This window comes from Schistocerca serialis, chromosome 4, assembly GCF_023864345.2.
Source record: "Schistocerca serialis cubense isolate TAMUIC-IGC-003099 chromosome 4, iqSchSeri2.2, whole genome shotgun sequence".
Taxonomy (NCBI): domain Eukaryota; kingdom Metazoa; phylum Arthropoda; class Insecta; order Orthoptera; family Acrididae; genus Schistocerca; species Schistocerca serialis.
Window position 1 is genome coordinate 95,429,344 of NC_064641.1, and position 26,079 is coordinate 95,455,422.

A 26,079-nucleotide genomic window follows, 5' to 3' on the forward strand; every position below is an offset into this window, starting at 1 on the left:
CAGAATTAGACACAAGAAAGAAAGGTGTTTTATCTACACACCCTATTTTTCCACGTAATCTCCATCCCTTTCTATGTCCTCCCTCCAGGGCGAAAAAAGGGCGTGTATGCCCTCTCGGTACTAGTCTTTGTCCTGGTGGCGAGGCAGAGCTTCGCTGTGTGAATCTCCTCCTCATCGTCCCCAAAATATCTTCCACGAATGCGTTTCTCCTCGCGAATGACAACATCAGCTCTCTGCTACATGTCATGTGTGACGGCCGTGGATAGTCCCCCCTATAGCTGCAAATCCTGGAGCTCTTCCGAACCGCCTTCTGATGACCTCACCCTCTGTGCCGTGCGACTAACTGTACATTTTGAAACTGTCCTGCAGCTGCGCTGTCTGTCGAAAGTGGCGAAAACTTGTAACATTTCCCCTTCGTTGCATTGTTTTCGGCAAAGCACAAAAAAAAAAGTGCGCGAAAATGTCTTCGTTGCTAGCGGTTTATGTGAGTAAATACGAAGCTCAGGACGAGCAAATTACGGACTGTCTTGTGCGTGATCAAACACTTGCCATCAGAAAAAGCTGCAGGGGCTTCTTCATTAGCCCTGCAGAGTGCGGCTGAGAAGTGTCATGAAGAACGAAATGCAGGACGGTTACGTTATGTCAGTTGTACGACAACAGGCTAAATCTCTCAAGAGGCCAGGTCCTCGTACTTAGCGGAAGATACAATTTTCCATGCATTTATGTGTGTACACCATACCATGAGAATTGAAAAGAGCAACTTGCCGCAATCGATGGGCGTACTAGAGACACTGTCCAATAAATCTGGGCTAAACTTCATTGGATTTTCATAGTGGTTTCCATTTCGCGACCAGTGGGAACTTACTTTCCGAGTAAGCCTCGTAAATCTGATTCACAAAAGTACACTACTGGCCATTAAAATTGCTACACCACAAAGATGACGTGCTACAGACGCGAAATTTAACCGACAGGAAGAAGATGCTGTGTTATGCAAATGATTAGCTTTTCAGAGCATTCACACAAGGTTGGCGCGGGTGGGGACACCTACTACGTGCTGATATGAGGAAGTTTCCAATCGATTTCTCATACACGAACAGCAGTTGACCGGCTTTTCCTGGTGAAACGTTGTTGTGATGCCTCGTCCAAGGAGGAGAAATACGTAGCAGCAGTTTTCCGACTTTGATAAGGGTCGGACTGTAGCCTATCGCGATTGCGGTTTATCGTATCGCGACATTGCTGCTCGCGTTGGTCGAGATCCAATGACTGTTAGCAAAATATGGAATCGGTGGGTTCAGGAGGGTAATACGGAACGCTGTGCTGGATCCCAAGAGCCTAGCAGTCGAGATGACAGGTATCTTATCCGCATGGCTGTAACGGATCATGCAGCCACGTTTCGATCCCTGAACCAACAGATGGGGACATTTGCAAGACAACAACCGTCTGCACGAACAGTTCGACGACGTTTGCAGCAGCATGGACTATCAGCTCGGAGGCCATGGCTGCTGTTACCCTTGACGCTGCGTCACAGACAGGAGCACCTGCGACGGTGTACTCAACGACGAACTTGGGTGCACGAATGGCAAAACGTAATTTTTTCGGATGAATCCAGGTTCTGTTTACAGCATCATGATGGCCGTATCCGTGTTTGGCGACATCGCAGTGAACGCACATTGGAAGAGTGTATTCGTCATCGCCATACTGGCCTATCACCTGTGGCTCTACCCTTCATTCGATCCCCGCGAAATCATACATTTCAGCAGGATAATGCACGACCGCATATTGCAGGTCCCGTACGGGCCTTTCTGGATACAGAAAATTTTCGACTGCTGCCCTGGACAGCACGTTCTCCAGATCTCTCACCAATTGAAAACGCCTGGTCAATGGTGGCCGAACAACTGGCTCGTCACAATACGCCAGTCACTACTCTTGATGAACTGTGGTTATCGTGTTGAAGCTGCATGGGCAGCTGTACCTGTACACGCCATCCAAGCTCTGAGTCAATGCCCAGGCGTGTCAAGGCCGTTTTACGGCCAGAGGTGGTTGTTCTGGGTACTGATTTGTCAGGATATATGCACCCAAATTGCGTGAAAATGTAATCACGTGTCAGTTCTAGTGTAATATATTTTTCCAATGAATGCCCGTTTATCATCTGCATTTCTTCTTGGTGTAGCGATTTTCATGGCCAGCAGTGTATTTTTGTAGACGACAAGCATTGGCTGTAGCCAATCAAGGCATGAGAACAATATTCATCAAAGAAAATGATAGAGGCTGGCTGTTTATATGTACAGAAAACATATATGTTTCATGGTTACCTGGTGAAGAAAGCGAGCGCCTCGGCAGGAGTGCCCTGGAAAGCGACGCGGCCCTCGGCGAGCAGCAGCAGCCGGTCAAAGAGGGCGTACATCTCGGAGGAGGGCTGGTGCACCGTGGCCACCACGGTCTTGCCCTTGGCCGCCATCTGCTTCAGCGTCGACAGCACCGTCAGCGCCATGAACGAGTCCAGCCCGGACGTCGGCTCGTCGCAGAACATCAGTGGTGGGTCGGTCAGCACCTGTGACAATCGTCAGTACCTGTGGTGAGTGTCAGTACTAGTAGCCTTCTGTGTCACGCTCCAGTCTTGCCGCATATTAATGAGCTGTAGCTGGTAAAGCGTCGCTAACAAAAGTGTGGCCAAAAACATCGGGAAAGACAGGCTGTTATACCGGGTGATCAAAAAGTCAGTATAAATTTGAAAACTGAATAAATCACGGAATAATGCAGATAGAGAGGTACAAATTGACACCCATGCTTGGAATGACATGGGGTTTTATTAGATAAAAAAAAATACAAAAGTTCAAAAAATATCCGACAGATGGTACTTCATCTGATCAGAATAGCAATAATTAGCATAACAAAGTAAGACAAAGCACAGATGATGTTCTTTACAGGAAATGCTCAATATGTCCACCATCATTCCTCAACAATGTCTTTAGTCGAGGAATAATGTTGTGAACAGCACTGTAAAGCGTGTTCGGAGTTATGGTGAGGCATTGGCGTCGGATGTTGTCTTTCAGAATCCCTAGAGATGTCGGTCGATCACAATACACTTGAGACTTCAGGTAACCCCAAAGCCAATAACCGCAGGGACTGAGGTCTGGGGACCTGGGAGGCCAAGCATGAAGAAAGTGGCGGCTGAGCACACGATCATCACCAAACGACGCGCGCAGGAGGTCTTTCACGCATCTAGCAATACTTTTTTGTTTGGTTCTAATAAAACTCCATGTCATTCCAAGGATGTGTGTCAATTTTTACCTCTCTGTCTACATTATTCAGTGGTTTATAAAGTTTTCAAATTTATACTGATTTTTTGATCAGCCGGTATTTCAAAATTTGTCGTCTATGGCTCCCGAATGATGCGGGCTTATTGCGGCGTGTGCCGCCAGTGTAGACTTTGTAAGTAGGCTGTTTATGTTTTCTCTATGTAAGTAGGCTGTTTATGTTTTCTCTATGTAAGTAGGCTGTTTATGTTTTCTCTATGTAAGTAGGCTGTTTATGTTTTCTCTATGTAAGTAGGCTGTTTATGTTTTCTTATTGGCAACGTTACATAGCGCTCAATATGAAAATCACTGGCTGTGCTGTGTGCAGTCTGTGGCTAGTTTGCATTGTTGTCTGCCATTGTAGTGTTGGGCAGCAGCAGCTGGATGTGAACAGCGCGTAGCGTTGCGCAGTTGGAGGTGAGCCGCCAGCAGTGGTGGATGTGGGGAGAGAGATGGCGGAGATTTGTAATTTGTCATGAACTGCTATATTTATACATGATGATATCAAGGTAAATACATTGTTCGTTCTCTATTAATATCTTTCATTTGCTAACTATCCCTATCAGTAGTTAGTGCCTTCCATAGTTTGATTCTTTTATTTAGCTGGCAGTAGTGGCGCTCGCTGTATTGCAGTAGCTTGAGCAGCGAAGATTTTTGTGAGGTAAGTGATTTGTGAAAGGTATAGTTTAATGTTAGTCAGGGCCATTCTTTCGTAGGGATTTTTTGAAAGTCAGATTGCGTTGCGCTAAAAAATATTGTGTGTCAGGTTAAGCACAGTCTCGTGTATAATTGATCAAAAGGGGACGTTTCATATGTCGACCCTTAGCCGAGGATACCTCACTGGAATCTTCTGATTTTTCTTGTAGTTTGTGTAATTGGTGTAGCTATTGTTTATTGGTAGCGCGTAATCATAGAGAGAATTTCCTTTGTAGTTGTAGTTTTTCATTGTTGTACAGTAAAACAGTTGTGGCATGCATATAGATTTGCACCAAGTATTTCGCAGCTGCGCTGGCAATTAAGTAGACATTATTTCCATTGCTATGTTATTTTATTTTGCTCTTCAAATTGTGTTTTTCTGTGTTGTCGTGTGAAATACTGTGACAATAATGGCGTGTGAAAAACGTAATACTAGGCTCCAAAGTAAACTGAGAAATGACAGTGAAAATGAAAGCAGTGTGTTAGCGCCACCGAGTAATGAATTAACTGATGTTCAAAGTAGTAATTTGGTAATTGTGCATAGGGAAATGGAGAGGGCTGCAAACAATGGTGTAGACATTGAAACAGGTAGTGAACAGGGAAGCATTATCGATCGATCGGTCGGCAACGGCTCGCCTCAGGAATCCGAAATGACAGGACACAATTTTGCAAATACATTAGATTCAGGTGTTGCGTCCTCACCGTTTTCTCAAATGAGTCAAGACACATTTACCGCTTGTCAAAATGTGAATGTTGCCGGTGCAAATTCACTGCCGAAAAGCACTGAGGAACATGTTTCAGACACCAGTGCATTGTTATTACAGTTAATGCAACAAATGGGACTAAAGCTACAAAAGTCAGACACAACGCTTGAACAAAATCAGAAACAAATGGGACAAAATCTTCTAAAGTTAGACACAATGGAACAAAATCAGAGACAAACACATCAACAGCTTCAAAAGTTAGACTCATTGGAACAAACTCTTGAACAAACGCGTGAAGATTTAACTACTGAGTTACATCACATTGAATCGAAATGTCAAAAAGTCTGTAATGACGTAAAAACTCAAATTTGTGAGCATTTTCAACTTATTTTTTCGCGGCATGAAAATGCATTACAGAATCACGAAGCAGCCATAAAAGAACTGCAAATTATTGTTCATGAAAATCATGAGACCTTGCAAGCAAAATTTGACTCAGTTGCATCTACCGATTCGGTTACGCAACTTGCAAAAACTCAGGAAAACTTAAAGGACACAGTAGATACTCTGAAACTTGGTTCAGAAAAACACACTGAGGAAATAAGTACACTATCGGATAAAGTAGCCGAACTTTCAGATCAGTTCACTAACTTATCTACAAAGGTAGATGATGATCTGAATGACACAACACCTGTAGCCTTCACTGACACAGAAGAGTATGAACAAATTAGGAAATTCAAACAAAATCAGAATCAAATTAATACGCAACACCAAAGAGAAATCCGGGAAGTACAAGATCAGCTGACACAGGTAATACAAGAATTACGTATTTCAGAGGACACTCGCGCTCCAACACGGGAAGAGGGACTTAGAAATACGGAAAAGCCGCAAAATAATAACACAGGGCATTTCGGAAGTTATGAAAGAAATTGGCAATGTGCACCGAATTTTGAGATGGAACGGCCGACACGACCTAACAATGACCGATATGCGACTCGCCGACATGATGATTTTGACTATAAGCTGTTCATTACTACACGTAAATTCAGAACATTTAAGAATTCTGGCAACGACATTCATCCACAAGCATGGCTCCATCAATTCTCTCATTGTTTTCCTCCCAACTGGTCGTTGGAACACAGATTAGAATTTATGTGTGGCTACTTAGAGAATGAACCAGCTGTAAGAATGCGATCGGTCATTCACGATTGCCACAGTGAAGGAGAGTTTTACCATGCCTTCCTCTCAGCATATTGGTCTCAAGCCACACAAGACCGTGTAAAACATAGCATCATGATGATGAAACACTTTGAACAATTTGAATTTTCCAGTCTTGTCAAATATTTTGAAGACATGTTGCATAAGAATCAATATCTTTCAAACCCATACAGCCCCTCATAACTCATCCGCATTAGCTTACTCAAATTGCCTGAACATTTACGACATATTATTTTAGCAGGACGTTGCAAAGATGACATTGAAGCATTTCAGGGTCTGTTACAAGAATTGGAAATTGACACTGACAATCGGGGAACGCGGAAACAGGAGCACAACAATTACAGGTCACATCTGTCACAATTTCACGATGAAAGAAATAATAACTGGACACGACAAGGCTATTCTCACAACACATATCGTGACCAAAACAGACACCACCCGTATGACAACCGTTGGCAGAGTAGTAATAATTACAGGGAAAGATCACCTCTCCGTGGTAATGACTATCACAGAGACAATCAGAGAAACAGACAATATGGGAACCAAAATAAATACTATGAAGGGAGACAGAATAACTTTAGACGCAATGGACCAGCGCGCAGTTACGATTCAGGGAGAAATTCTCCACCATGTGACCGACAAGAAAGAAACTATGGAATCTACCGACATGACGACAGACGATATGATCGTAACGACAGACCTGAATTGCATCAGAACTGGCGGGATTCAAACAGAGCAGGGCCCTCTCGTCACGGTGAATTTGTAGAAGTTAGGTCTCCAAATCCCAATAACGACGCGCGCCAACAAAGAGACAATAGGCAATGACTCACACCGCTGGCAGCAACAAAACTTACTTATGAAATTGATGACGCAGCTGCCGTAGCTAATAATTACGTAAAAATGGAAGACATTAGGGACATCTTACTCCAGGAACACGACGTAAAACTTAACAACATTGCATATCCTGTGATTCACATTACTGTAAATGACGTAAAATTTACGGCAGTACTTGACTCTGGCAGTCCCATCTCAGTAATTAGTGAAACAGCCTTTAGCAAATGCAACAAATCGAACGATTGCCCCACACTTCCGTTACCTAAGATTAAATTACAAGGTGCAATCTTTGGAAAAAGTGTAAATGTACGCCAACAAACCAATTTAGAATTCTTTTGTCAAAGCCACAGCTTCTCTATGAACTTTCTCATTGTTCAATTATTGTCGACGGAAATTATATTGGGAGTAGACTTTTTGAAGGAATACAAAGCAATCTTAAACTTTCACGATGCTGAAATAAGTTTAGAGAAAGAAGGTAAGTCAATAGCTTTGAAATTTGAAGACTGGCTCTCAAACCATGATGAGGAAATTAATCGGCTTTACGTTCTGTTAGACAACAGTTCGGAATTTTCTACGGAACTAGACACTAACAATCACTCTGCAAGAACTGACAGGGATGACATCGATGGCATATTTGAAATTAATGAGTTAATTCAGAATAAAATTCAAACAATTGAGAATTGTAATGACACTGATGGGCAGGACCTTTTTGAGATTTTACAAGCACATTCCACAGTTTTTACTCATAAAACAGGAACAATCAAGGGATTTCAATACCAATTTCGTGTTCGTGAGCATACTAAATTTTGTGTTAGACCATATGTAATTCCAGCACATTATAGGGACCGTGTTAGAACAGAAATACAATCTATGCTCGATGAGGGCATTATTGAGCCTGCAGTAAGCTCATACAACAATCCATTACATGTTGTTGAGAAGAAAAATGGATCGATCAGGCTTGTCTTAGATTCGAGACAAATCAATACGATCATTATTCCTGAAACAGACAGGCCGCAAACGTTGGAAGAACTTCTTCAAAATTTTAATGGTGTAAAAGTGTTGTCTTCCATTGATCTCAGATCCAGCTTTTATCAGATCGAACTTCATCCAGAATGTAGAAAATACACAGCTTTCCTTTGTTTCGGCGTTTGTTATCAGTTTCGGAAACTTCCCTTTGGTTTGAACATTTCTTCGGCAGCATTCATTCGTGGGCTAAATTCCATATTACCTGAATTCTTAAAACGTCACATCACCTTATATGTAGACGATATTCTGATAGCAGAAGCCTCATGGGAACAACACAATCGCATCCTCAACAGCGTGTTACATATTTTTGCAGAATCTGGAATTACAGTTAACTTGGAAAAGTCTGAATTCGGTAGGTCAAAGGTGAGGTTTTTGGGACATATTATTTCTTCTGAAGGCATTCAGCCGGATCCTGAAAAGTTAGAAGCAATCAGAGCCATTCCAGTTCCATCCACAAAAAGACAAGTCCGCAGTTTTCTAGGTCTCGTAAATTTTTACCGTCGTTTTCTGAATATGCAAATTCTTGTTACACCAAAACTTTGTTCTCTCACTGGAAAAAATACTATTTGGAACTGGGACGAACAAGCACAGTTGGAATTCAATTCTTTGAAAGAAGCGTTACTTCACGCGCCAATCTTAGCTCATCCAGATCTGTCACAAGATTTCTGCCTTAGCACGGATTCTTCTAAAGTCGGTCTTGGTGCCCATTTATTTTAAGAAGCCATAGAAAATGACACTACCGTTCAGAAAACCGTTGCTTTTGCTAGCCGAGTGCTAACAAAATCTGAAAAAAATTATTCCGTTACTGAATTAGAAGCCTTAGCTATCGTTTGGGCATTTAACAAATTCCGTTTCTTTCTTTCTGGTAAGCACGTAAAAGTGTACAGTGATCATCGTGCATTACAATTTCTTATGTCTTCAAAATTAAATCATGACAGGTTAAAACGTTGGGCATTGTTTCTGCAAGAATTCCGCTTCACAATAGTCTACATTCCCGGCAAGGAGAACATTGTTGCGGACGGACTGTCACGCGCACCGGCTGGGCTTGAGAAAAGTAACACAGAAGGCAACCTCGAGAAAAATTTCAGTATTCTTTACATTCAGAAAGTCGCCTTTGAAAACTTCATCACCACATCATTAAAGGACATTGCTCATGAACAAGATAAAGATCCGATTTGGAAGGACATCAAGAGCAAATGGCATGAAAAGACACACACACAGATTCGGCATTATTACCTGGTTAGAAACAACATACTCTTCAAACGCTGCACTGTTGATGACAAGCTATGGGTACTTTGCATTCCAGACGATTTTGTTAATAAGCTCATTTGGTACATTCATTTCAGCTACGCACATTTTGGTCCACGAAAATGTTATCATATTCTTCGAACGACTTGTTATTTTAACAATATGGAAAAAAGAATTCGAAGAGTCTTGTCTATTTGTAAACTTTGTCAAAAGGCGAAACCATCTACTGTCTCACATCGTGCTCCGTTGTTTCCTATTATCCCTTCTAAATTAAAAGAATTTGCCGCTGTTGATCTCTTGGGACCGCTTGTCAGAACATCCAATGGATTTTCGTACGTTCTAGTCGCTGTTGAACTTACTTCAAAATTTGTTTCTTTCACTCCGTTACGTAAAGCCACTGGACGGTCTGTATCCAATGCCTTTGTTAAAAATTTCTTACGTGAAGTTGGACACGTTAGTAAAGTCATTTCAGATAACGGACCGCAATTCAGATCTGCTGTTTGGTCACGCATGCTTCGCAACCATAAAATCAAACCTGTTTTTATTTCATTGTACTCACCACATTGTAACCCTTCCGAACGGATTATGAAAGAAATCAATAAGCTTTGCAGACTTTATTGCCACAGAAAGCATCAGCATTGGGACAGATATTTACACTTATTTCAAAATGTGCTGAATGAAATGCCTCATGATTCCACTGCTTTACCACCTACTCTTGTACTAAAGAATGAAGAACCACCGAACAGAATCAGAGAGCTTGTACCTTTCCCAAATACACGTAAACTTCGACACAAAGACATAATTGATTTGGCTCTTAAAAATATAAAATCTGCAGCAGACAAAAGGAGAAAACTACACGGTAAAGCAAATGCAAAGAAGTTGTATATTGGTCAGAAAGTTCTCATTAAAGCTCATTCATTGTCACATAAGAAGAAACACTTGAGTCACAAATTCTTTCTAGTTTACAATGGACCTTACAGAATCCGACGTATACCACATGATAATTGCGTTGAAGTTGAAACTCTGCGTACTAGGAAGAGTAAAGGTTTACACCGCATTTCACATGTAAAACCGTTTATTGAAAGATAATCTGCTTTTTAACTTAGTCTTTGTCATAAAATTTTTCGCTTCACATTACTAATATGCTTTGTCAGACTTAGAATCTGTTAACATACAACAATGTTTGAAGTTAAATATCCAATCAAGAACCAAGAGAACTTATTTAAACAGAAATGACGAATGCATTGTTATAGTGAACAGACGTCACAGTGTTATTGTGTGTGTACATTCTTGCTTGTTAGTTGTACGATTACGTAACGACTATAAGGCTCACATACTTAGAACATTTACCAGTACTGCTAATGAGATTTTTAATGCAACATTTTGGTTACCTGAAAATACATTCTGTATTTAAAGTGCTTTCTGAGAGATACCAGATGACACAGAGGTTAGTTTATGTGACAGCTACACGATTTTTATCACGACGCTACTAATGAGTGACAATTTACAATGTTGCTTTTGTGGTGTATCTGTTTTATATCTGCACAGTTTTCTGAATTCTTCTGGAAAGAAAAACATGTTTTAGTAGTAACTTTTGTGGTATAGCAACAATGAGACAGCCTTTTTCGTGGCACAACATTACGTTACTGTACAGTACTTTCTTCATCACGCCAATAAGCATTATAACTACGATATCTATACGCAAAGCATTTCACTTTTGTTTATCATGAGGTAAGTACATTGGCTTCTGCAGAACTTAGCTTTCGGAGGAAAATAACTACGACACTTCCACAGAGATTATCTTACAACAAGATGCACATTTAGCGCTACAGGACACGCATTTCAGTGATCAATTTTATACTTAAAACATTTATTTTTAAAGATTTTTGAATTACAAAGAAAGTTTTCCGTGATATATTTCATTCCATTGGTGTAATCTGTAACACCTGAGGGTATAATTACATAAATCCTCAGGGGGGTACACGTCTACTTTGTGTACCATGTGTTTGGCAACCACAAGGAGCCCTAGCTAATATGGTATTTGCTTATACAACTTTACACATCGGTACCATATTTCTCTAACACACAATTTACACAGCTATCTGATCATTTAACTGAGAGAGACAAACATTTATTTTTACTATATCAGTGACAGATGTTTACGTAATTACACAGTTGGATAACTTCACACTTATGAAACTGTATTTTGTCTGTACTTTGTAAACTGTTCATATTTTTTCAGAATCATTGTGATACTATGAGAGCTTTGAATGATGTATTTGGTATGGATTCATGATTTTTAAAGTACGTTTGAGGCAGCTGACACTTTTGACATGAGCAGAGAATTTTTTTAATTATTGGAGGAAGCTACGACGATTTTGAGATTTGACTGAAGTGTTATGATGTTATTTTTACGACGACGATGTGTATTATGCTGTTGAGGTATGTTTATGATAAATAAGCTGATGCTATGTAGCTATTATGATGAAATATTGAAGATGTGTTGATGAATATGAATATGTATATGTGTAATAAGGTAAGGAATAAGGAGTAGGGGTTAGGGACTCTGATTTATGAAAAGGATGTTGGAAACCAAGAAACGTACTTTAAGAGTTATGAAATGTGTGACTGTATCACAATGCTGACGAATATTTTTTTTGGACACTTATATTTATAGGATTTTGTTTCTACAGATTTGCAACGCTAATTCTTGACCTGTGAAATATTTTTATATGAGACTGCCACGGTAGCAGAAACTGCTGTCGTAAATATTTCCGTACGAAAGTTAAGTGACCACCTGCACGTAATGCGTCGCGGGCACCCAGCTGTGTCAGACGCCTGGAGAAAAAGCCATTATTACGAGCCCTTTTCAGCGGCACAGGTAGAACAAAAAAAAAAGGGGAGGCCATTATCCTTGGAAATATTCTTACATCTGCACACCTGATTATGACAAGTGTCTTTCTACGAGAATTGAGAGCTACTGACTTACGAAATGCCACATAGCTATTGAATGATGTTTTTATGCTTTGGTTTGCGTAATTGCTTATTTCATTTGATATCTGGTTTCCAGCTGTGTTGCAGCATTGCTTTTATAAAATGAAATGCATTTGCTAATGTGAACACTTTCTGTCAACAGATCTATTAAATAATTATTTTATGATCCACATTCTTTAAAAAAGGAGCACTTGGAAAGGAAAGAACAATAAGAAGGAACCAGTAACAGTAACACATAATTTTCTTTTCAAGTACATGGTAATATTTCCTTTTACAATCAGTTGTTGTGGTGCACCACTTTAATTACATAGACAGTAAGATGTGAATATACATTTCCCTTATCTGCATTGTTGTTTTTACTGTAATATTTTTTCTGCTTGAGCTATGTCATGTTTAGGTATAAGTTACTGCTGTTTGCCAGGCATCATGTTACTGAATTTTAATTTGTGTTACTCTGCTAAGCCAGATTTAATTTTTTGTTTACTGCGCATTGGCTCATATTAGTTGTAATGTTGCATTGCTTGTTAATTTAGATTTACTGTAGCTTGCTTTGCAAATTTCCATTTTTTTTCTCATTGCTGTTTGTGTTAATTGTTACGTGATGCTGCATTGCCTCGTCCCTTAGTTTAGCATCTGAGCTCAGTAGATTTAAGTTAGCTTAAGAGGGGGTAGACTATATAAGAAACTGACTATGGAGAATAGGTAAAGAATGCATTGAGAAGTTATAAAAAAAAGTACAGAAAACAGGTTTAGGTAGGATTTTCTTGGAAATAAATGTTGAGGTAAGAAATGTGTGAACATATAAATACAGAAAGCATGCTTAGATAGAATTTTTTTGGTGGAAACAAAGGATGAAATAAGAGGAAGGATATATGAAGTTTTGGGTTGGACTGCAGTACCAAATGTTACACTGAAAACGAACCCTGTCCTTTCCTTTTGTGTTATCCCACTATGTGTTTGTGTACCCTTGTGTATTTGTTTTCTTCCTGTCTCTGTGTAGTTTCATAGAATTTGTTCCTCTTCTAATACTAAGCTACATTCACTATGATGAAGAATACTGTTATCCTCGAATATAATTAGCATTAATAATATGTTATTTACTTTGTAAAGATGTTAGACATTATTAATTCCGTTCTGTTTAATACTCATGTGTAAAGTTGATGTTTCAAAAGTTATTCTGATCTTTTATGTATGTACTCATGTCATAATTCCTGTAACACTGACGTATATGTCTATTTCTATTCTTTTGTAACGCCTGTTTTACTACAAATGTTATCTATATTGTTATGTTCTTTAATGATGTATTTTGTACCTTTGTAATTGTATTCTCATGTTATAATATTGTAATTGACACCAGTTCATCAAATTAAGTAACTTGTAAGCATTCCTTTCACTGCACACGTTTCTGTTGGTCATAGTATATGGACAATATGTGAGACGTAGGGACTGTTAGTGTTTGCACGTGTGTTACTAATTCAGCAAGGGACTGGATAACAGCATTGCTGGTTCTAAGGACAATTCCAAAAACTTTGTGATTGCACAAGTGGTGGTTATGGACTTGCTATATTATTCGCAAGACTCTTCGAGGGTGATTGTGCACCTGCACAGTCGCAACAGATGGCTGCTGGCCGTCTCTACAAGGACTACAGTGGGTCTGCACCTTCGATGGCCCACCAATACCATTATCTCTACAAGGACTACAGTGGGTCTGTACCTCTGGTGGCCCACCAATACCATACTCTCTACCAGGACTACAGTGGGTCTGCTCTGTGATGACCTACCTACCAATATTCTTACAAACTACGACTGACTCTGCTGTGGGTTTGCTCTGTTGTGGCCCATTATCTGTCAGCATGTTGCTATTCTACTGTTATGTACGATTAGGACTGTCTTTATGGACTGTGAGAAAATTTGAGCTTTTGACCAACGTTGTATCAATAAGTGTGTGCATTTTATATCTTTGTTACTGTAATTGTGAAAAATTTTTGTCAAATCTGTATTGGCCAGTGCCCAACACCATTTGTAAAAATTTTTTGTGGGGAGCATGGGGGCTATGTAAGTAGGCTGTTTATGTTTTCTCTATGTAAGTAGGCTGTTTATGTTTTCTCTATGTAAGTAGGCTGTTTATGTTTTCTCTATGTAAGTAGGCTGTTTATGTTTTCTTATTGGCAACGTTACGTAGCGCTCAATATGAAAAGCACTGGCTGTGCTGTGTGCAGTCTGTGGCTAGTTTGCATTGTTGTCTGCCATTGTAGTGTTGGGCAGCAGCAGCTGGATGTGAACAGCGCGTAGCGTTGTGCAGTTGGAGGTGAGCCGCCAGCAGTGGTGGATGTGGGGAGAGAGATGGCGGAGATTTGTAATATGTCATGAACTGCTATATTTATACATGATGATATCAAGGTAAATACATTGCTCGTTCTCTATTAATATCTTTCATTTGCTAACTATCCCTATCAGTAGTTAGTGCCTTCCATAGTTTGATTCTTTTATTTAGCTGGCAGTAGTGGCGCTCGCTGTATTGCAGTAGCTTGAGCAGCGAAGATTTTTGTGAGGTAAGTGATTTGTGAAAGGTATAGTTTAATGTTAGTCAGGGCCATTCTTTCGTAGGGATTTTTTGAAAGTCAGATTGCGTTGCGCTAAAAAATATTGTGTGTCAGGTTAAGCACAGTCTCGTGTATAATTGATCAAAAGGGGACGTTTCAACTTGATACTTGAGCAGTCTGTTACAGACAGGTGTTTGTAGTGAATATCACAGCACGTCACGAGTTAACCCACTTCGAACATGTCATAAAACTCGATGCAAAACCGACGAGTCGTAGCATGTCGGAAGTAACATAAGAATTCGGGTTTGTGAGGATAACACTGTCTACGATGGATCGGTCTGGGAGAGAGTATGTTTGCACATGCGTTAGTCGCCGTCTAGAATGAGCCAACGGTGTTCAAATGGCTCTAAGCACTGTGGGACTTAAGATCTGCGGTCATCAGTCCCCTAGAGTTAGAACTACCTAAACCTAACTAAGCTAACGACATCACACTCATCCATGCCCGAGGCAGGATTCGAACCTGCGACCGTAGCAGCAGCGCGGGTCCGGACTGAAGCGCCTAGAACCGCTCGGCCACAGCGGCCGGCCCAACGAGGTGATCTGTCGTCTTTGTAAATCAGAGTTCCACCGATTTGAATGAGGCACCTCAGGCACCCATTCCTACGAAAACTGGGCGATAAAATATACGTGCAGAGCAGCCTACACCGTATACCACATCCAGTGCCTTCTCATGACTTTTGGCCCCCCATTGCATTATCTGTGGAGAAAAGAAACACTGGAAATGACGAATAAACACAGAGTAACATGCTGACAATATAATGTGTCTGTATGAAACGGGAGATTACTATATATTCTATGGAGATATACTGCTATACGTGTTACGAAATTTTTTCCGCTACGTGGACTGTCAAATACTTTGGGACTTCATACTTTTGTCTGTTACATACTGCCTCAGAAAAAATTTGAAAGTATCTACAATCCCCCAGTTCAGATCATGGCTTTTTGGAGGCTAGGCTTTGTTTAAAGTTTTTATTCTGGGACCGGAAATCATTTTCGGATACTGACATTTGATAACCCCCCAAATTCATTCGCAGTTAGATGCCATCTACCTCAGACAACCTACCTCGTCCATTAGGGCGTGGCCGGCCGCGGTGGCCGAGCGGTTCTAGGCGCTCAGTCCGGAACCGCGCGACTGCTACTGTCGCAGGTTCGAATCCTGCCTCGGGCATGGGTGTGTGTGATGTCCTTAGGGTAGTTAGGTTTAAGTAGTTCTAAGTTCTAGGGGACTGATTACCACAGATGTTAAGTCCCATAGTGCTTAGAGCCATTTGAACCATTAGGGCGTGGAAGTAAATTTTCAAAAACCGATGGACTCCAGTTAGCTATTTAACACTGCCCCCTTAACCGCGGAGTTTGATTTATCATGCTTTCTGACTCACAGATATTTAACCATGTACGAGGGCAGTTCAATAAGTAATGCAACACATTTTTTTTCTCGGCCAATTTTGGTTGAAAAAACCGGAAATTTCTTGTGCAATATTTTGAAACATTCCCGCTTCGTCTCGTATTGTTTCATTGACTTCCGACAGGTGGCAGTGCTGTACGCAGCTGTTAAAATGGCGTCTGTAACGGACGTGCGTTGCAAACAACGGGCAGTGATCGAGTTTCTTTTGGCGGAAAACCAGGGCATCTCAGATATTCATAGGCGCTTGCAGAATGTCCACGGTGATCTGGCAGTGGACAAAAGCACGGTGAGTCGTTGGGCAAAGCGTGTGTCATCATCGCCGCAAGGTCAAGCAAGACTGTCTGATCTCCCGCGTGCGGGCCGGCTATGCACAGCTGTGACTCCTGCAATGGCGGAGCGTGCGAACACACTCGTTCGAGATGATCGACGGATCACCAGCAAACCACTCAGAGCTCAACTTGACATCTCTGTTGGTAGTGCTGTCACAATTGTTCACCAGTTGGGATATTCAAAGATTTGTTCCCGCCGGGTCCCTCGTTGTCTAACCGAACACCATAAAGAGCAAAGGAGAACCATCTGTGCGGAATTGCTTGCTCGTCATGTGGCTGAGGGTGACAATTTCTTGTCAAAGATTGTTACAGGCGATGAAACATGGGTTCATCACTTCGAACCTGAAACAAAACGGCAATCAATGGAGTGGCGCCACACCCACTCCCCTACCAAGAAAAAGTTTAAAGCCATACCCTCAGCCGGTAAAGTCATGGTTACAGTCTTCTGGGACGCTGAAGGGGTTATTCTGTTCGATGGCCTTCCCCATGGTCAAACGATCAACTCTGAAGTGTATTGTGCTACTCTTCAGAAATTGAAGAAACGACTTCAGCGTGTTCGTAGGCACAAAAATCTGAACGAACTTCTCCTTCTTCATGACAACGCAAGACCTCACACAAGTCTTCGCACCCGAGAGGAGCTCACAAAATTTCAGTGGTCTGTTCTTCCTCATGCACCCTACAGCCCCGATCTCGCACCGTCGGATTTCCATAAGTTTGGCCCAATGAAGGACGCAATCCGTGGGAGGCACTACGCGGATGATGAAGAAGTTATTGATGCAGTTCGACGTTGGCTCCGACATCGACCAGTGGAATGGTACTGTGCAGGCATACAGGCCCTCATTTCAAGGTGGCGTAAGGCCGTAGCATTGAATGGAGATTACGTTGAAAAATAGTGTTGTGTAGCTAAAAGATTGGGGAATAACCTGGTGTATTTCAATGCTGAATAAAACAACCCCTGTTTCAGAAAAAAAATGTGTTGCATTACTTATTGAACTGCCCTCGTAATAGGTTGACTTGATAGGCAGCTTGAAATGTGTGATGTAAAACAGTGATGCGCAAAAAAACCAAGAAGAATAATTCGCTGTAACACGGTAGTGGCCTGTGATATGTGGATCCTGCATGCTCTACATTGAAATTATCGAGACGAATGACAAATATGGAGAGGCGAGAGTGTAGAGATTGTTTTGATTGGATGTAAACGACCAATGGACTCTGGCAGCAATATGTGATGAATAGATCTGTATGTAGAACTTCAGCAAACATTGCATTGATTTCAAGCTACATGAAACACTCACAACAAATAACCCTTATGTGGTCGTTTCTGCCGGACAGTAAAGAGTTTCCTATGTTGTGCACCTTGAATGGAGCAGCTGACAGAAACTGGACTGGAGTGGAACAGTTTCGGAGGAATGTAGGAACACGCGAACTTCTGGAGTAACGTAAGGTCACGCGAGGGAATGTCACGGGGAAGAATATTGATATTACGACGTATACTGATAGATTGCAGCCGAGCGTTTGGAGAACGCTTTTAACAAGGTTCAAACGAACTCAGGCTTTGGAATTCGGAACGTATCTGGAATAAAACACTGAGAGCGGAACGTTATTTTCAGCTTGTACAGAAACCACACTGCAGTTATGAGAGTGGAAGGACGTGAAATGGGGAGAGCAAATGAGAAGGGAATGAGGCAGAGTTATAGTCTATATGCGATGTTACTCAATCTGCATACTGATCGAGCAGTGCAGGAAGCCGATGAGAAACCTGGAAGAGGAATTTGAGTTCAGGTGTTATTAAAAGTCTGGCAGAGACGGCAAAGGACCTAGAAGACCAGTTGAACTAGCGAGACACTGCCTTGAAAAGAGATTTTGAGATGAACATGAACAACAGTGAAACAACAGCGATCGAGTGTAGTTGAATTAAATCAGGTGATTCTAAAGGGATTAGATTGTGAAATAAGAAAATAAAATTCGTCGATAAGTTTTGCCATTTGGCCAGCAAAACGACTTATGATGGACGAAGTGTGGAGGATGTAAAATACAATTAGGCAATACCAAGAAATGCATTAATGAAAAAGAAATATTTCAAAATGGGATATAAAATTAAGTGTTAGGAGGTATTTTCGGTAGGTTTTTGCCTGGAATGTGGGTTGGTACAACCAGATCAGTCAAGAAGAGAACAGAAAATTTTGAAATGTGATGCTACAGAAGAAATGTTGATATTTAAAAGACGAGATCTAATGAGGAATTGCTAGATCGCACTGGGAAAAACGAAATTAGTGCTACAACTTGACTAAATGAAGTGATCCATTGACAGCATATATCCTGAACATCATTGAGTGGCCACTTTGGTAAAAGAATGAAGTTTGAGAGGAAGGTAAAAAGTCCAGAAGCAGATCATGACTTGTATATATTAAGCAGATTCAAATGGGTGTAGGTTTCAGTTGTTATGCAGGAACGAAGAGCCATAATAAGTACAGACTATCATCTGAAGAGCTGTATCAAACCAGTCTTCGGACTACAGAAACAACATAGCCTCACACGGAAGTAGACAGAGAGCCCCCTGTGGTAAGTCTGAATCGTTCTCCGCGCATGAATACACGTTAGGTGTCAGAGAACGGTTCTGGCCGTTAGAAGAAGTCGGTGTGGGGCAACATAACACAACTAAGGAACCTCTCCTAAGCAGTGCGTAGGAGCACAGTCAGGTGTACAACGTAAAGCATTGTCCTCTGTGCAGTCGGCCGTTTTCTTTGAAACCTGAAGTTTTAAATAACCTCCACAGCAAGAGCCCTACGTCACAAGAACACCAGTTCAGCTGCTGTGAAGACGCATTGTAAGCGTATTGTCATATCGCTGGCTTAGTTGTGGAGTATGTTTGCGGGCAGCCGCGTGCAGAGAGTCGAGCGCGGGACACGGAACTGTTGTGTTTTGTGTAGCTCTGCATGTGAGAGGCATTGTTAGCATGGAAGTTGAAGTGTTGCTACAAGTGTTATTACATTAAAGTGATAAAATATGTAAAATATGCAAATGATTCAGAGGAAAGTGCGTCAAGAAGTAATTTTAAAAATGAGCAGTGCTGCTGATAACGTATTCGTGTGTCTTCTCGTTGCGTGTCGTACCGTACTGTATCTATCATCCGCGCTGTGTTCGGTCTCTCAGAATGAACTAATGTGAATCAGCAAACATTATTTACCGCAAAAGAGTACAAAAAAGTGCCAGTGTCTTATAGCGAGCGTGAGAACGTGCGTTCGATCGTCGCGTTTCCGCATTATCAACATTCAGCCGCACCGCAACGGTTACGCGCACGCTTGTACAACTGAGAACTGTGAACTGTAAATTTAACTTGTGAACAGTGTTAAAGTATCATTACTAGTGTCAAGGAAGACTGCTACCAAATATCTGTGTATGCATGATGAGCGTAAGAACTTTCGTGCGATCATTCGGCTTCCGCATCATCAACAATCACCCGCGTCGTGTCGGTTATGCGTACGCTCGTCCGAATCATATTTAGGACTGTCAATCATCAAGATTGTTAATTGGGATAAACATTTACGATTTAGAGTGTAAACAGTGCAACCTGTGGATTCCTTATCGTCTCAGAATACAGATGTTGAAACCAGTCGTAGGACAGTGTTGTGCTTGACATTGAGTGGCTCCTCTAAACCCGCTTGCATATTTTAGTAGATAATTTCAGTCAAGCCAGCAGCAGTCTGTAGCAGAACAGTACGACCGTCGCGGGATATCAGGTATGTGGTCAGTTTAAAGCATCCCACCCTTTCGTACTGCCGGGAGTCTTACAGCATTTTCGCGGCTGCTACACTCTCCAGATCACGTGGTCCTACCGATCAAGCGCCATCTTGAGATACTTTAACTCATTGCAATAGGCACCAGAAAGAGCAATATGATATTGCAGATTGGTCAGAGAACCTGTTGTGGCGTAACAAGACAGCTACGCCACACTGAAGTAAGCCGAAAGGCACGCGTAATCTCACGTAGGCTAGATAGAGGTCTGAAACAGGATACGTAATGAATGGTAGCAAGAAAAGTACGTAGCTGCTATAATACTTAACTTTTAATCCATTATTTGTGTACAGCATTCCTTGATGATACAAGTGAGACTCTATCTTAAAACGGTTAATGGCGCCTTGCTAGGTCGTAGCCATTGACTTAGCTGAAGACTATTCTAACTCTCTCTCGGCAAATGAGAGAAAGGCTTCTTCAGTGTAGTCGCTAGCAAAGTAGTCGTACAACTGGGGCGAGTGCTAGTCCGTATCTCGAGACCTGCCTTGTGGTGGCGCTCGGTCTGCGATCACACAGTGGCGACACGCGGGTCCGACATGTACTAAATGGACCGTGGCCGACTTAAAGCTACCACCTAGCAAGTGTGGTGTCTGGCGGTGACACCACAGAACCAACTACTAGTTGCTTGCAAATTGCGATAGTCAAATCTTCCGGTATTACGATGGAGAATAGTAGTTACGATTGCGTCTCGTCCACCAACGCCTCCATGCTGCCGCCGAGGTAATCTGCCACATTCTACTGCCGTATGTCATCACTGATACCGCTCTTGCTTATCCTCAATTGTTTGTTTTTTCGCTCTTTTGTGTCCTGTAATTACTGATGTGTGTGGATTACTTGATTGATCAAGACTGCCTACTGGTTCTGTAATAGAGTTCTGATACCAAGGCGCTGCTCCCATAAATGTCAGTGTCTTTTTTAGCCTCTTCCATATGTTAATACACCCCAAGAGAGAAACGAAGCATCACGCAAGAGTTATACAAATCGGATACAAACTGATATTCATACGGGTGTCGACGGAAAACGCAAAACTCTAAACTTTGGCGGCCAATGGATGAATGTGTGACGATGTAGTGCGATTTCACGGTGCAACGGGCGAGGACAGTTAACATGGAACATGTCGATGCGAGAGCATAAATTCTTTGCTAATTTCATTTCATATGTAAGGAGATCAACGGTACCTCTGTCTCACAGACAGCCGCATGAACAATATACGCAGATATCAGCGTTTGAGAGAGGACGTGTAGTTGGGCTCAAAGAAACTGGATGAATCAAAGGCGAATCGCTCGACATTTGAATCAGAGCGATACCGCTATTCGACGATGTTGGCAGGAACGGTTGTACCATACACGAACACAGGGTCAAGAAGAGACGACAACACGTGAGGGCAGGGCTAATAGAGGCACTCAGAGTACAAGATTAATTTTCATCGATAGTACGGGCAACTGGTACTTCGGTGACTACAAGGATCATTAATAGGCGGCTTATACGAAAGAGGCTATGCTCACGGTGTTCTTCCGCCGGCTAACATTGACTTCTGTACACGTGCAAGGGCGTCTGACGTAGTGTCGGGCACATTAGGCCTGGAATCTCATTGACTGTAGTAGAATTGTGTTCAGTGATGAGTTCCACTTCTGAGCACAGAGGACGTGTCAGCAGACGCTCTAGATAGAAATGTCTACTAACACAACTGTCACCTACCATACGGCCCGACGGTACCCTTTACTCTCATAGCGGGTCCCCCTTGGTTGTCATCAACCTTTACGGCACAGCTGTACGTCGAAGTTATCTATGCGCCCATTTGTTACCCTCCATGCCAAACGATCCTGTGCTTACATTTGAGCAAGATAATAGCCACTTGTAGACAGCAAGAATTTCTACTGCTTGTCCGCGTGCTTGTCAAACCCTACCCTGGCTAGCATGGTCGCCTGATCTCACCCCAAACTGAGAACGTTCGGGGCGTTACGGGTGGGGCCCTCCAAACATATCGGGATTTTGAAAATCTTACGCTTCAGTTGACAGAAATTAGCACGATATCCCCTAGGAAGACGTCCAGAAAATATGTCAATCAGTGACAAGCCGAATAACATCTTGCATAAGGGCCAGTGTTGGACAACACATTATTGTCTCACTCGATTTGTGAAGATCGTTCTCTTGCATAAATCATCCAGTTTTACTGAAATAATAATCATTTATTTGTTTGTACTAGAACATCACATCTACTGTTTCCCGTTCCAATCGGATAGTTTCTTCGTGGTTCGTCGCCTTTTGTTCTTTTCTTTTCTCTCTGAGTACGTGTTCGTGAGTCTTACGGAAATATACATATTTAATTCAGTCTGTGGCCGAAACTTTTTTTGAATAGAGTTATGTTATTCCCTTCCGACCTTAATGTATCCATTGTCACAGTTAAAACAAGGTCAACTGAGCCCTGTAGTAGGAGATGTATTTGATGTTTTAGGAACGGTGACGGCTGGAAATAGGGTAATGGGTGTTCGTTTTCAAGCCACTGAGCTGGAAACGCATTTTTACGTTTTTCGCAACTGTTTCTCAGATAACAGAGAGACCATTCCTCAAGACTGTATGTCTCCCGATTCAGTTCGGATCTGTTGTATAATGAACAAAGAACGGGAGTACGATCAGGTCAGTGACTGGATTGAAGAATTTCTAGCAAAATGTCGTTTCTTACAAAAGCAGAACACGGCACGCCGTTCCTAATGGGGCGTCAGACGTAAAAGTAACCTCGGATGTACCCCAAGGGAGTGTAACACGACTATCACTGTTATAAATACACAGAAATGAAAGGAAATCGTCGGAAACTGCACGAAGCTATTCGCGCAAGTGCTGTTGCACATATTGATGTCGCAGCTCTAGAAAATTTTAGCAAATTAGAGGAAGACCAGCAGAGGGTAAGGCTTGCTTCTGTAATCGTTAGCTGACCATCAGGACAAACATATTAAAACTGTGTGCCCGACCGAGACTCGAACTCGGGACCTTTGCCTTTCGCGGGCAAGTGCTCTACCATCTGAGCTACCGAAGCACGACTCACGCCCGGTACTCACAGCTTTACTTCTGCCAGTACCTCGTCTCCTACCTTCCAAACTTTACAGAAGCTCTCCTGCGAACCTTGCAGAACTAGCACTCCTGAAAGAAAGGATATTGCGGAGACATGGCTTAGCCACAGCCTGGGGGACGTTTCTAGAATGAGATTTTCACTCTGCAGCGGAGTGTGCGCTGATATGAAACTTCCTGGCAGATTAAAACTGTGTGCCCGACCGAGACTCGAACTCGGGACCTTTGCTGAAAGAAAGGATATTGCGGAGACATGGCTTAGCCACAGCCTGGGGGACGTTTCCAGAATGAAATTTTCACTCTGCAGCGGAGTGTGCGCTGATATGAAACTTCCTGGCAGATTAAAACTGTGTGCCCGACCGAGACTCGAACTCGGGACCTTTGCTGAAAGAAAGGATATTGCGGAGACAGAAGGTACTGGCAGAAGTAAAGCTGTGAGTACCGGGCGTGAGTCGTGCTTCGGTAGCTCAGATGGTAGAGCACTTGCCCGCGAAAGGCAAAGGTCCCGAGTTCGAGTCTCGGTCGGGCACACACTTTTAATCTGCCAGGAAGTTTCATATCAGCGCACACTCCGCTGCAGAGTGAAAATCTCATTCTGGAGGAGAAACATATCTAACATATCACACATAAATGTGCAGAAAGACACATCGCTATATGATTTGTTTGATCACTCGATGGAAAAACAATCACAGGAAGCAGTTACATCCATTAAAATTTGAGAATATGGGTACGGATCTGTTTAAAGTGGAACGACCTCATTGGACTAATCGTAGCAAATGCAGATACCATTGGAAGAACCATCAGGAAGTATACTCCACTCACGAAGGAGATAGTTTACAAAACCATCGGTGTGGCACCCTTACAAGAGACGATTGATAGAGAATATCATAGTAGTTTCGTATATTAAGCTAGGATATGCTCATCCGACTCTAGTGGCACATATTACAGGAGAGGTGTTGTGTGTCACGGTGTGGCTTACTGTTAAAATTTCCGAGAGAGTAGTTTTACAATATATTGCTCCCTCCTAAGTATAATTCGTGAAAACATCAAGAAGGTGAAGTTAGGGAGATTAAATGCCTTGTGGAGGTTTACCAACGATCGTTCCCGCGCACAGTTCTCAGATGGAAGACGGAAAGGGGGCTATTAACACTCGCCCACATATACCCCACAGTGCTTACTGCGTAATGTGTGCGGGTCGGATCGCAGCCAGGAAGAGGATGACGACTCCTTTGCTTTAATCTCATTAGTAATTACACATTCCCGACATTATCAGTATGTGGACGATCGGCACTGGTAACTCAAGAAAACTTCAGATGTCAAGATCAGTAAAAAAAAGCATTTTAATGGATGACAGTTATGCTGTCGTCAGTAATTATTTTGAAGCATAAGATCCGATGACGACAGCATAGCTCTGTCCAAACCGGTCATTCAATAAAATGTTTTTTAGCGATCTTGGCATTTGAAGTTTTCTTCAATAACCATCACTGATAATTGCTGGATGCCATTAATTTGGGTACACTGCCGGCCAAGAACCTAATACAATCACAACAGACAACATAGAAGAAGTTACGGGCAAGAGCACCAGACTAACATGGAGCAATAATGAAGAAATCATAGTAGGAACATTGAACGTACAAAGGTTGAGAACTGGAGAGAGAGAAGAAGAGATCGAAAATACAGTAAAAGAATTAAAATTCGATGTACTCGGACTGTGCGAAGTGAGGAAAACAGGTGAAGCCATCATAGAGAAATCAATCGGCGATCTGCTGCATTACAAGGAATGAATCCCAGGACAAAAAAGGATAGGTTTCAACATCATAAACTACTTAAAATCGTTCACACAAGAAATAGTGAGAGTGTCGGAAAGAATAGCAGCTTAGAAACTTACCACACGAAGTCATCAAATAACAATCATACAAATATACGCCCCAACAGAAACGAGTACCGACGAAGAATTAGAAGATTTCTATAAGAAACTAGATGACCACCTTAGCGAGATATCAATCACCAATAAACCTAATAATTGAAGATTTCAACAGTAAAGTTGGCCCCAAAGTAACGATGACGAAGACCCAGTCTGACACACGGCTTTGGAATAAGGAACAGGAAATAGTGGTACAATTTGCTCAAGAACACAAACTGAAAATAACCAACATCTTCAGGAAAAATCAAAACCTAAGATGGACTTGGCGCTCACCAAATGGCAAGACGGAAAACTAAATAGATTACATTCTAAAGGACAAACAAAACATAATAAAGAACATCCTACTAATCTCACAATTAAAGTTTAGCACACACCATAGAATGGTGAGGGCAAAACTAAAAATTCCAAAGAAACGAAGTAAAGTAGGAAAAGAAACCAAACCAGAAACAGAAAATCTGAACAGAGATAAATTTAATCAATAACTACAAAAGCAACTACAACAAGCAAATATCAATACAAAACAAAGCACTCAAGAAGCGTACTACGCACTAGAAAAATGCGTATACCAAGCTCACAAAGACACAAGCAAAGACGAGCAAATAAAGAAAAGTCGAAGGAAATTAAGTCAGAGTACCATACAGCTAATCGACCACAGATCGATAACGTTAAAAACTAGAGATATTTCAGACAGGAATAAAGGACAATGCAGAAAACTAGACAAAATAACGAAAATGGAAATACGGAAAGATATCCTCGAGCACCGAACAGCAACAACGAGACAAATGCTAGGAACAAATAAATCAATTAGAAAAGAGAGGATAAGTGCCTAGGGCGGGAAACAATGGATACTAGGAACGAAGAATCAGTCGGGAGAACGTCTAAACACAAGAGAGGATATAATCAAATCAGCAACGGAATTCCACAAAGCGATATACACAAGTTCT

At 41.7% G+C, this 26,079-nt stretch overlaps 1 protein-coding gene across 1 annotated transcript in view; it reads right to left on the minus strand.

Moving 5' to 3' along the window:
• Positions 1 to 26,079, minus strand: part of LOC126474286 (protein white-like) — a 237,604-nt gene that overhangs the window by 144,865 nt on the left and 66,660 nt on the right. The window contains exon 5 of the mRNA XM_050101750.1: positions 2,313 to 2,551. Within this exon, the coding sequence (XP_049957707.1) occupies positions 2,313 to 2,551 (239 nt within the window). The remainder of the gene's footprint in view (positions 1 to 2,312; positions 2,552 to 26,079) is intronic.